The sequence below is a fragment of the Pomacea canaliculata genome, linkage group LG12 (assembly GCF_003073045.1).
Source record: "Pomacea canaliculata isolate SZHN2017 linkage group LG12, ASM307304v1, whole genome shotgun sequence".
NCBI classification, from domain to species: Eukaryota; Metazoa; Mollusca; class Gastropoda; order Architaenioglossa; family Ampullariidae; genus Pomacea; species Pomacea canaliculata.
This window is the reverse complement of record NC_037601.1, coordinates 10,546,991-10,560,624: the sequence shown is the minus strand read 5'-3', so window position 1 is coordinate 10,560,624 and position 13,634 is coordinate 10,546,991. Positions and strand designations below refer to the sequence as shown.

Here is a 13,634-nt window from a genome sequence, read left to right as displayed (position 1 = left end):
GGCCCTGAGGCCATTCCCACCCTAGTTTCGTCCCCTGGCCACGGTGGTCTGGCCAGTTTATGGCCCTTAATTATAGGGTAGCCTTGCGTCTCTTCCTCTCTGGTCTCTTTGATTCTCTTTGGGGTGGATGGGGCTATTTTCCTAGGGTGTGTGGACACCAAGTTCAGGTATAGGGCTGTGTCTCTTTGTAACGTGTATTATCTCGCGGACGCTGGTCCCTGTGGGTAGGGAAAGGTTCTGGAGGTTTCTCGAAGCCTATAGAAACCTGCCACACAGGACTGGGAGAACGGCGGGGCGGAAGAGGAGTTTTTGCGGTGGTGGAGAGACCTGTGCCCGTCTCTGGGAGTAGTCGGGGGTTTGCCACGTGCTGTGTGTACTGTCGCTGGAACTGGCGTACGTGGTGTCTAGAAGAGGGTTCCAGCAACCAGCGTATTTTCCCCGCGTTTGTTGTGAGATAGAACAAAGCGTGTCACGAGCCGTTGGGTGAGTAGGCTTAATTAATCTTTACCTTTGTTTTTCCACGCAGTTTTTCTTCCTTAAAAGAAACAAAAACATACCTGAGAAGTTCCATGACACAAACGCGCTTGAATAACTGTCTCATTATGCGTGTATTTAAAGAGAGGGTTGATCTGCTTAATCTGGACGAGATTGCAATGGAGTTCATTAATAGAAATCACCGAAGACGCAGTTTTTTTGGCACACTGACTTGCCAGCCTTGATTAATATGATTTATATGATTATAACGTTTATCACATTTCTTGTGAATGCGTTAGCCGGGGAGTCATTCTTTAATTTGTTTGTTCTTATTTAATGCTGCTTTGCCTTTTAACAATAAAGCAGCGTGTTGTGATGCTACCACAGTGTACGTGCGTGCGTGCAGTACCCCACCCCCCATCCTTTTTTACGTAATGTGCGAGTGCGGACGCCGTTCACTGTCAGCAGGGAGTTTGCCCCCCCAACGCCGAACATCTTCCTACGCCACTGCCCCGGTGTTGGCAACTCGATACGACTCGGCTCTCCTCGCCATACTTTTATTGGCATGCGCCTGCCTGTACTTCTCTGCACTTGCTATCATCTCGGCTGCGGACTTAAATTCACGTTCTTGCAGGAAGACAGCTAATTCCTTCGCTACGCTCTGGAGAATCTGTTCTCGTAACATGAGGTCCAAAAGACCATCATACGTTTTGTCTGCCTCGGCTAAAGTTATCCAACGGTTTGCTAAACCGGACAACCTAGAAAAAAATGCCGCCATTGATTCCTGCGATTCGGGTCGGATGGATCTAAATCGTTCCCGAAATCCCTCAGCGGTACACTGATACTTTTGAAGTAATTCCCGCTTAAGTGTTACATAATCAACTACCCCACTTGCACAAAGTGCATGATACAGGGTTAAAGCCTCACCCTGTAAAAGAGCTGACATAAGCAAAGGCCATCGCGGCTCCTCCCACCTAAGAGCAGTTGCATGCGCTTCAAACCTAAAGATGAAAGAGTCTATATCATCTTTATCCTCACGGAAGATTGGAAGTTTGGGCAGGTTACCACGCGGACCCCCCGTGGATTGAGCTACTTCCCCTTCTGTCCTGCTTTCTGCTTGTAGCCTAAGTCTTTCTAACTCAAACTCCCTTTCTCTCCCTCTTTCCCTTTCTTCTCTTTCTCTTTCTCTTTCTTCTCTTTCTCTTTCTTTTTCCCTTTCTTCTCTTTCCTTTTGTTCCCTTTCTCTTTCTCTTTCTCTTTCTTTTTCCCTTTCTTCTCTTTCCTTTTCTTTATATCTATCAAAACGTTCTATGCACTGTTGTACGTACTTTTCCAGGGCACTATCAGTATAGCCCATTTTCAGTCCCTGGGCTATAAAGCTATCTATATCCGGGAATTCCATGTCTCTCAAGAACAATTTAAAGAAATGTACCCTACGATGGCAAAACAAGAGTAGTCAAAATTATCCACCAGATACCAATAATAACTTTTGTACAATATATGTAAACCACCTCGCCTAGTACCGCCTCACCCTAAAGCGATCACGTCGGGGGTCACCAAAAATGTCACGGACCGTCCGCAGACACGCGCATTCTTTCCACAAACCAAAATATCCTGATCGCTTGAGGGTGGGCGTACTCTCTTAGAGGCACGAATAATTATTCAATTCAAATACAATGTCAAATGAAACAAAGGCAAAATATCCACACTGATAGATTCACTCCTTCATTCGCCACACAAGATATATTACCAATATGTTATCATTCATCCCACGTACTATTAAAGTTAACAATGAAATCGACTCTCATAAAATATTGTCACTGATGAAGAATAAAACAAAATGTTCGTTCTTGATGAAACATTAACCTTTTATATTAAAGTCTCTGAGACCCTCCCAAGTCCTCTATTCTAATCAGTCCCACTGATCTTCTTTCCACGAAGTCTATTTATTATTGAAAATAAATAGTTTTTACGGTACCACAGTTTACAAGCAGACGTCTCGGTCTTGCGCATGCGGCCGCCTCCTAGATGTTTGGCCGGATGATGTTAGATCAGCTGAAGGCCGGGAGGAAACCTTTCCTCCACCGGCGCTTACTCTCCAGCTGTTAAGAACTGTCCCTTCCAGCTCCCCCACGGTGCGGACACGGACTACAGTGACTCACGACCAGTGAAGTACATCCACCTGTAGTTTAACCACGGTATTACTTCCAGTAATACATATTCCGTTCTGGGACCGTTGTTTTTCTCGCTCACGCCAGTACTTCACTGTACTGCGGGATGCCCAAGCCACAGAGCTCCCCACGGTGCGAACACGGACTACAGTGACTCACGACCTGTGAAGTACATCCACCTGTAGTTTACCCACGGTATTACTTCCCGTAATACTTTTTTCCCGCTGTCGCAGCAGTTGCGAGAAAGTCCCAAGAAAAATCCACCAGCTCTCACTTCGGTTCCGCCGTCTGCTCTCTGCTCACCGTTATTTCTCAACGTTATTTTCCTCTATCTTTTACGTCACCTTATTTTGACGTCCCAGTTTACGTCATTTGCTCAAGGGCAAACAACTTCCAGCCCACTACGCTAAATCAGATCAACCGCGGTTGTCGATCTTCCCTCCTAACCCCCTCTACTAAGTACTTGTCCGTTACAAGAGGGATGGGGGGAGATCCCTGAAAACTTGCAGTCTCTTAGTTGCCAACTCCCTGTCGGCCTCTACAAACCTGATATGCTAGAGAAGACAAAGTTGTACCCCTGTGACAACAACAACCATTGCCACGCAAATAACATCATAAGGTCCCGAAATGGAACAACTGTGCAATCACCCACTACGCTCGGAAAATACTGGCACTACATGGATGCAGAGGACACTCCATCCCAAAAGCTCGTGTGAACTGAGACCACTAGCCAAGCTCGCTACAACATGAGATTAAAACGAGACACATCCGCCAGTGCTACTCAACAGCAATTGCCAGGCAACAAGCTGGGCTGCAACTACACTCCGCCATCGGACCCGGTTCTGGGCATCCCTTTCCAGTTGGGACCATATGCCAGCTGCCTCCCACTGTCTGTGGACTGATCTCCACGTCTGTCTGGGTCTCCCAACCCTTCACCTCCCCTGTGGGTTCCAGCCTAGAGCTTGTCGGCCGGCTTTAGCAAGGTGTAACCGATCCAGCCCCACTTCCGCTTATTGATGTCATGGCTGGCAGGTTTTTTGTTGGTTCTCTCCCACAGGTCTGCATTGGAGATCTTCTCGGGCCATCTGATGTTGAGGATGGCATAGACATCTGTTGACGAATGTCTGAATCTTGTTAGTGATAGTGTTTGTCACATGCCATGTCTTAGACCCATATAGAAGGACTGATTTTACATTTGTGTTAAGGATCCGGATCTTAGTGTGTAAAAAAAATGTTGCTGATAGGTCGTAGGGTGTGGAATGCAAGCCTGGCTTTGTTTATTCGGCTTCTTACATCTTCATCTGTACCTCCATCTTTGCTGACTATGCTGCCAAGGTAGGTGAAATGGTCCGACTCTGTAATACATTCCCCATGTAGTTGGAGTAGGGCTTCTTGCTTGTTGTTGACTCACATTACCTCCGTCTTCTTGATGTTGATGGTCAGGCCAGTCATTGCTTCTTCTGCGAGTCTGTGCATGTTGTTGCTTGTGGGACAACGGTGATGTCATCCGCAAAGTCGAGGTCCTCAAGTTGCCTGGTGAAGGTCCACTGAACGCCCGTGTTGCTGTTAGAGGTTGTTCTGCTCATAATCCAGTCTATCACAATCAGGAAGATTGTTGGCAAGAGCATACATACAACCTTGCCTCACTCCAGTCCTCACTGCGAAGGGGTCAGTCAGCTTTTTGTTGTGGATCACCTGGCATATCGAGTCCTCATACAGCTGCTGGATGATGGCAATGAACTTTGGTGGAAATCTGTAGTGCTGAATCAGCTTCCAGATGGTTTTCCTGTCTACGGAGTCAAAAACCTTCTCAGAAGGATGTAATGTGATAGATTATGCTTTGTTGTCAAAATCTTTGTTTAGATAATGCAAAGCCTTTAATGTTATCTCACAGACGGAGTCCAAACATATGCCTGTTGAACTCCACATTTCGCTTGAGTTTGATCATGCCAACCTCATGGTGAAATAGAAAAGCTATGGCTATGCAACATTTGTTTGTAACAGTGTTACACTAGACGAGTTAAAGTTAAGATTACATTCAGAAGAAGTGAAGAGTTTTGATAAATGTTTTGAGAAAGCAACCAGTCTTATCCAAGGAGACTTTATTAAGGCACTTCTTAAGTTTAATGAAGGTCTCAGACTAGCTGGGAGTTGTATGAAGAGGACTATAAGGAGTACCAATAGATGCAGCAGAAAGAACGTTTGGTTTGATTTAGAATGTAGAAATGCCAGGAAATTATGAAAAGATTGTTGACCTTCACTAAAACCCAAAGGGCTAGTGCTAGATTATCTTATATAACAAAGAGAAAGGAATATAAAACTTTGCTTCAAAGAAAGGTAACCACAAAATACAAAATACAACACCCTGAAGAACAGAATTTCTAATCCAAAATTGCTTTGGGGGAACTCTCGAGAGAAGAAAATTTACTAGTATCTATAGCCCTTGAAACCTGGCATTGTCATTTTAGAAAGATTTTTAATTCCTTTGCTGTTCCAAGCATGTCAAGCATAGATAAACACAAACACTACACATATTGCTACTGCTGTTGTTGTTGATGATGATGATGACCTTAAGTTAAATAACCCTATTATCATTGAAGAAGTAATGCGAGCAGTACAATCTCTGAAGAATAGGCGGAGCACATCGCCAATGCCTTCGTTGAACTTCGTTGGAGCTCACTTCAAGATGTCAGAGCCTACAGAGGAGCAGACGTTGCTAGAGACCACACTCTTGTGATGGCCGCAGTTTCTCTGAAGCTACGTCGATCGCGAGGAAAACAGGCGCGCCAGCAGAGAGTGGACTCCGTCAAACTGAAAGATCCAGCCACCAAACAAGCCTTTGCTATGGAAGTAAAGAACAGGTTCCAGGCTCTAGGAGACCAACAAGAGATGACCTTAGATGACTTCAATAAGTACAGATACCTCAGTATAATTATGTTCACTCATTGTGTTTATACACATGCTCTTGAAGACCTTGCCTCTAAAGCTCAGTTTGGTGTCATAAGTATTCTCCGGGTATTGTGGACTCTTAATGATTGCACCCCAGCTTTGTTTTTTAAACAATTTGATTTGCAAGTGCAACCCATATTACTTTGACTGTGAAATTTGGGGGTTGATGGCAGATAATACCATTATCAAAAATGTCCGTTTGCTTGCTATAAAAAAATGTCTTAATGAGTAGAACTGCTAATACATTGGTCTATAAGGAAGGTGGACTCATTGCCCTGTACATTAATTCATATGTTACATGTATTGCTTACTGGCTGAAGATACTACAGATGCCACGTGAGCGCTTCCATAAAAAAAGCCTTGAAATGTTTGCACAATGAGAACAAGGTTACTTGGGTTTATCACATTGTATAAATATGGTTAAAGTTTTGTATGGGAAAATTAAGGTGTTGCCAATGTCAAATACTTTCTTTCCCTATAATTTATACAAATCTTCCACAAAACTGAGCAGTTTTCTTGGTGATATTAAGCATATTGGTATGAGAGATGCCCTGGTAAGATTTAGGCTAAGTGTTTCAGATTTGGGCTGTCATAAGCTTTGCTATTATGCTGAAAATCAGAATAGGAAATGCCTGTTCTGTCAGGATGAAGAAACTGAAATACACTTTCTATTTGTCTGTCCTATGTATTCTGATTTACGAGAAGGCTAAATCCCCAAAACATATTACAAAAGACCTTCTCTATTCAGATTCCAGTGTATAATGTCAGACACTATAATTAATATTTCTAACCCCCTAGCCACATTTGATCGGAGAGATAGGTCCCTAAGATAGCATATTTTTTCTGTTCTCTTAGTACTTGTGTTTTTGTAATTACACAAGTAACTTGGTATATCTGCTACAATTATAAAATTTGTGTTGATAATCATACACAATTTGTGTATAACCGTGATTTTTTTTATGCTCCCCTTGAAACTGGCTGATGGCCTATTCAGTGAAGTTCTCTTCTGTATGAATGATTTCTGGTGGCAGAAATATTATTAAATAGGAATGGTTCTTCTGTTTCTATGAGGAAAGTCAAAGCAGCCTTTCAAACAGTTCAGATTACAACATTGGTATACATTATATTATCCTATGCCTGAAATTAATGGCTAAAAATAAATTATGCTCTATTCCTTTAGTAATTTTTTTTAAAAAAGGCATTACTTATTAGGATATGTTCAAACTGGCAATTGAATGTTCACTACTTTAATGATAACAAATAATAATGCATGATTTGTATAGCTCACACACACTCGTAAGGAGTGTGCTCTTATCACTTGAGACAAGAATAAGACAACATACGAATTAACGGAAGGATGAACGACAGTACTGATGACTAATAAAAGACAAATATAGAAAACACAAAAAGGAATAAGGTAACAAGAACTAAGAGTGTCGTGATTCAGCGGAGGAATACAGTAGGGAATTAGCAATAAACGTAAGTGAGGGGAGGGTTGAAAATGGAGAAGCATTCTGTGGCCTGTTATTAGGAGTAATGCTCAAAGAAGAGGTGTGTGTTCAGTGCACATTTAAAGGATTCAGTTGTAAATAGTGGATAATGGATTTTGAAAGGGACAGAGTTCCATTGTTTTGCTGCACAATAACTAAAAATCTTGTGACCCTATGTTGTTGTTCTAGCGACAGGAATAGTGAAGATAGTCATTTATTTAATGCCTTGATGATGTTCCGTAATGCCTTTTATTGCTGGTTATAATGAGCAATTGAGCATGTGCTACACTATAAATGCTATGTCATAAATGAATAACTTGCATGAAAAAGATTGATGTGACATCACATAGTTTAGCTTGACCCTTTCTCAATCAAGTTGAGTTCTAGTGAAAAGTATGATGGATAAAGTATATTATGTATAACGATGATAGTGAAAATAAAGGGGAAATCATCAAAAATACTGACATCCCTAAACTAGTAAATAACAGTAAAATGAATTTCAGATGATGTTCCAAGCTGTGTAAATGATAGTTATATAAGTAATGGGTGCCAAAATCTTTCAGGACTTTCAACTCTTAGTATGGAAATCATATATGTATATTTTTTAGCCTTGAGTGCAAAGTATTTTGTGCAAAGGGCATTGGATATACCTAATGTTTTTCATATTTACGAGAAAGTAAGAGAGTGTGACCTATCTTGGCTATGATGTTGTGCGATACTACACATATTATTCTGCAGATTTTGAAAATTTATTCGTTATTTTATTTGTTCTTATTATTTATACTATAGTTTATTTTTATGACTTTTTTAAAATAGCTGAATTCTCCAATAACCTTTTGCCACAACTTAGTGCTCCTGGCATTGCAATAGTTGTATATTCCTGATGTGGGACTAATAGTGTTTTTCATTTAGAGCAGGCATATTGATATAATATTTTTTTTAGGGGATACAGGAAGTCAAATGTCTTGGAGGGGGTTGTCTTCAACTGCAAACTTTTTATGCTTATTAGGTATTATGCTTATTAGGTACCATTTAATTTCATTTTTGCTTGTCAGATTAACCTTTTTTAAGCTCAGTCTCTGACATTTTTTTAAGACACAAAAGCCAACTGGCAATGAGAGAAAAGCAGAACGATGTCATGAAAAGAAGTCACAGACAAAAAGTGGATATGTCGTAGGATACATTATTATTTGAATCAGAATGTCATTATGAAAGAAAATTGTTTCAAAACTTTCTTCTTTTCTGTTTATTCATCGTGTAACTCTGACCAGAATCGAATTTTTTCACATTGCTTCATCAAATTTTAATAAAAGTTTTTTATTTGTTTGATTTTTTTGGGCAGGAAGCATCGCTACAGACAGAGCTGAAGACCATAGTTGCTGCAATAAACAGTCTAAAGAGGATACTTGAATCAAAATCATGAACAGTGGAAGAACCACGACTGAGTTCCATTCAAGCACCCTTAATTTTGAAGCTAATAACTTTTCAGCAGATACAAAAATTGCATCAAACGAAAACATCAAAAATAAATTTCCATCACCTTCAAGTTAGCATTATCTGGCTTTGATTGTATTTGATATAGAAACAAAACTTTTATCGTATATGGGTACAGACATCTAAGTTTTAAGATGTATATAAACAATTTGCAAAACACTTTGTGTTAATTACTCTGATATGATGAATTTTAATTAAATAAACAAGACATTGATCTCAGCAAGTAAGATTTTCTATTTTGATGAATTTATATGCTCTAAATATTCAGATCACGTTTGACGAAGATTCTCAGCTTGATCTTCTGACTGATGTTTTTTGCCTTCCACGTGCTCCTGAGTGAGTCGAAGGCCTGGATGGCTTTCGCCAGTCGGGCTCGAATCTCCACCTCCGCATCCCCATTTTGGACCCAAGATAAGTGAAACTGTCAACTTCCTCAATCTCTTCTCCATTCATTTTGATGCTGTCTTGGACTTCTTGGCGTTCACTCTACTTCTTTTCGTTTTCTTTGCACTGACCTTCAAGCCAAGGTTTCCAGCTGTTTCTGAGAAGGCATTTGTTTTTTCCTGCATGTCTTGGTGGCGATGCGACACCAGGGCGATGTCATCAGCAAGGTCCAAGTCTTCCAGCGTTGTTGCTGTCATAGTCGTGGTCCATCTGATTCCTCTCCTCTCACTGTCGGTGGAAGTCTTCATAATCCAGTCCATGGCCAGGATGAAGAGGAACGGCGACAAAATGCAGCCCTGCTTCACCGCAGTACTGACGTTGAAGGGGTCTGTGAGCTCCGTGTCAGAAGTGTTATTCCCCTCCAATTATTGCAGTCTCCAAGATCTTTCTTGGGTAACTTCAAGAGGAGTCCTGTCTTCCACGTATCAGGGAGCTGCCCCGATACTGGCCTGAAGATTTGTCAGCTTGGGAGCTGTCACATTCATATCTGCTTTCAACATCTCTGCTGTTATTTCATCTGCCCCTGGTGCTTTGCCGCTCTTCATTGCCTTGATTTCTGCCGTCACATCTTCCAGGCTTGGCGAGTCTGTGCAGATGTCAAGGTCTATGGCTGCTGGCTGGATGTCTGCAAGCTAAGGGGGTTTTGGACTGTTCAGAACTGACTCAGAATGCTCTCTCCAGCGCTGTAGTTTTTCTTCCTCTCCCTCGACTACATTAGCTTCCTGCTCCCGTCCTTCTTTTGAGGGACTTTAATGGGGGCCTCGACTGACACTAGAGGAGAGTTGTTTGGATCATTTTTTTTTTATGGAAAATGACCTCTGTATTTTGAATAACGGTTCAAACACCTTTTGCCATCCTTACAGTAGCACAGTCAGCAACCTGCGGCAGCGATTTTCCCATTTTTTTCTTACATTTTATAAATAGTCTGGAGCGGAACGACACTCATGACTCATGGTGAGCGTAGGTCTATATTATCTTTGAAGCTGGAGTTTTACTATGGAAGTCTACACTAGTGTATAAAGCTGCATAAATCATAGCGAACGTAGGTCTATATTATCTTTGAAGCTTGAGTTTTACTATGGAAGTCAATAATAGCGAGCGTAGGTCTATTTTGAAGCTTGTGAAAATTTCCTTCCTGATGGCTACAATTTGGGTGTTTTGAAAACCTTTTGTCTCCTAATTACTGAGTTATACTAAGGCAGTCATAGTCTACAATAGTATGTCTACATCATCTGGACCAAAAAGTTGTAAATTGAATTCTTACATGTCCTGTTGGAAGTTTCAACTTTCTGTGACTGAGTTAGGATGACATTAGGATGGAAATTTCCAAAAAATGCATTTGAAATTTTTTTTTTATAATTTAAAAAAAAAATTTTCTTCCTGATTACTGAGTTTTACTATGGAAGAGTACAATACAGTCAAATCTCCCTACTATGCCACCTACCGGGACCGAGCAAAAGTGGCATAGTAGCGAGAGTGGCATAGTAGAGAGGGTTCGTAAAAACGGCTTTATTTGTTCAAGTTACCCGTCAGTCCAAAGCAGGGGTGGGCAATTAATTTTCCCAAGGGGCCGCATGAGAAATTGGGATGGTATTAGAGGGCCGGACTAATATAGTTAACTCAGTTTTACCTAATACTGTATGTATAGTATATATACTGGCGGGCGGGTGGGCGGGCCGGTCAGGAGGCCTTTGCCCAGGTCTGGTCCAAAGCTGTCAAGAATCGTCGGCTTCGCTAGCTGTCTCCTTTCATTCTCCCCCTCACCTCTTCATCCTCCACCCCTCCCAACCACATCCGCGCACCTGCATCCTGTCGCAAGTCGACCCCCTCACACCTTCCCTCTTGTCACGTGACTGTCACCCGGCCAGCGACCACCCCCACCCCCCCCACCCCCACATAGCCAGCCTCCACCCTCCCTGTGTGCGTGCTATGTTCCATCCCACCTAACTGCAATGTCCCACACTGCCATACAGTATAGTAATCGAGCACTGCGCGGAATTTCACAACTTGTCCCTTTTAACAGTCACAAAAAAAGTGGCATAGTAGCGAGTCTGGGGTGGCATTAGTAAATTTTTTTTTTACATTGAATTTATAGTCGGGACCGAGCAAAAGTGGCATAATACCGAGAGTGGCATAGTAGCGGGGTGGCATAGTAGGGAGATTTGACTGTAGTGTATCTTCTTCGTCGATCACTCAAATGCCTCCTGCACAAATGATGCTGTGCGCCGCAGGTCCTCCAGGCTGCCGTGTAGCTTCCTCGATACTGGCGTCTCATCAGTCCAAATGCGGTGCCTGAGGTCTTCGTGCATGGGGCATTCTTGCAGTAGATGAGTTGTTGTCTGGCACGGGCACTGATCTGTCTGGCCGATCCGGAGCTTGGTGTATAGGTGGTGATTGAGACGGTTGTGGCCTGTCCTCAGCTTGAAAATAATGACCTGCTCAGCCCTTGTAAGCAGGTAGTATGGGTCGTTTCGGTTGAAACGTGGGTGCTGCTGCAGCCACTTGTTGTGCTGTTTGGCCTTGATGATGGTTTTGACTTCACTGAAGTGGTGGACCTGTCTTGCTGCTCTTTTTTGTGATCCTTCCTTGCAAGAGTTGTCTTGCGCTTCGTTGCCAAATAAAGATCACCACAGTGGCGAGGGAATCGCACCGTTAGGAAACGACTGTGTAGTCTCCGCATAAGGAGGGAAAACTTTGAGCGTGTCAGGCGTTCAATTCCTTGTCTCTGGCAGTCTGTAAAAGGGCCTGCAGAACAGACACAGTGCATCTGTAAAGAAGACGACGTTGTTGCGAGGTGTCTGGACTTTGCTCAACGTGGGTGGCACCGGTCTGAATGGCAAACTGCTTCAGCCTTGAAGTTGTGGAGTAGAGGCCGTTGCGAGGGGAAAGTCTTCTCTTTTCCTCCTGGGACCGGAATGTAGATTCCGGCGCCACCATTCTTCACGGCTTGTTCAGCTGACCCGTCAGTGAACACAGGAGTCCACTGATCTTGTGGGAAGTTGCTGTGGATAATACTCCATATACAGGACCTTCTTCACAGCGCCGTCTTGGAGTCTTTCTTGCCGACACCAGGGATGCTGCAGTGAATCAGGGGAAAGCAGTTTCATTCCATGCTGGTTTGTCGGGCACAGCGGGGGATCTCTCTGGGGTCGTGTTCCAAATGTCTTGGTGTTTTCGTTCAAGGATCCTCGCCTGTGTGGATGAAACTTTCCCTTTTCAACCTTCCCTTTGGTCGGCTGAGCCAGTCTGTTTCTCATGGGTGATTTGGGCAGTCTCTTGAACTTGCGGCTTGGACGAGCATCTTTGTGGGTGTCACGTCGCGTCTCAAGTGGTTCCAACCCTGTGATTGTCTCCAGTTCCTGTATGGGCGTAGACTTCATGGCTCCAGTGATGAGTCTGGCTGCTTGGTTCTGAACCTTGCTGACCTTCTCAAAGTTGGATTCTGTGCCCCATGCTGTCATGCCATACTCTAGGACTGGTCTGACCCTTCCGGTGTACAGCTTCTTGAGGATTCTGTCATCCGCGCCCCAGTTGGTGCCAGCCAACTTCTTCATAAGTGCAAGTCGCACCTTGGCTCTGGCTTCGACTTCTTGGTCTGAGGCTTCCAAGTAAGTCTCTTATCGAAGGTTACCCCAAGATAGTAGGTGTCCTCCAGTGGGAGAATCTGTCCATCGAACTTCAGAGTGGCCTTCTGTTCCCTAGTGTTGACAGACTAAAGATAGTGTAGGTGTCTTTTTGGGGTTGACTTTGACAAGCCACCTCTTTCGTCCCAGTCCTGCAGGACATTAAGCGCTTCTTGGAGTCGGTAGTTGGCAGTTGTCAGGTGTTCTTCTTGCACCAAAGACCAGGTCATCTGCATAGATGGATCCTTGGACATTCGGGGGAGGGTCCTTGATGATGTCGTTTATGAAGACATGGAACAGGGTAGAACTGAGTACTCCCCCTTGAGGAACTCCTTCTCTCAGCGTCTTCTTTCGGCTGTATGTTCCGCCAACGTGGACTCTGGCCTTCCTATTGTTCAGGTATTGAGAGATCCACTGGTACAGTCAAATCTCCCTACTATGCCACCTACCGGGACCGAGCAAAAGTGGCATAGTAGCGAGAGTGGCATAGTAGAGAGGGTTCGTAAAAAACGGCTTTATTTGTTCAAGTTACCCGTCAGTCCAAAGCAGGTGGGCAATTAATTTTCCCAAGGCAGCATGAGAAATTGGGATGGTTTAGAGGCCGGACTAATATAGTTAACTCAGTTTTACCTAATACTTGTATGTATAGTAATTACTGGCGGCGGGTGGCGGCCGGTCAGAGGCCTTTGCCAGTCGGTCCAAAAGCTGTCAAGAATCGTCGGCTTCGCTGTTCTCCTTTCATTCTCCCCTTACCTCTCATCCCCACCCTCCCAACCACATCCGCGCACTGCATCCTGTCGCAAGTCGACCCCCTCACACCTTCCCTCTTGTCACGTGACTGTCACCCGGCCAGCGACACCCCCCACCCCCCCCACCCCACATAGCCAGCCTCACCCTCCCTGTGTGCGTGCTATGTTCCATCCCACCTAACTGCAATGTCCACACTGCCATACAGTATAGTAATCGAGCACTGCGCGGAATTTCACAAC

At 43.6% G+C, this 13,634-nt stretch overlaps 1 protein-coding gene across 5 annotated transcripts in view; it reads left to right on the top strand.

The window, feature by feature from the left end:
- The window catches only part of LOC112576689 (valine--tRNA ligase-like), a 109,025-nt gene extending 100,224 nt beyond the window's left edge, over nt 1-8,801 (top strand). For all 5 annotated transcript variants that reach the window (XM_025259327.1, XM_025259326.1, XM_025259329.1 and 2 more), the window contains one exon: nt 8,427-8,801. In XM_025259327.1, coding sequence (XP_025115112.1) covers nt 8,427-8,507 — 81 coding nt within the window. In that variant the 3' untranslated portion in view covers nt 8,508-8,801. The remainder of the gene's footprint in view (nt 1-8,426) is intronic.
- The last annotated feature ends 4,833 nt before the right edge of the window (nt 8,802-13,634 follow it).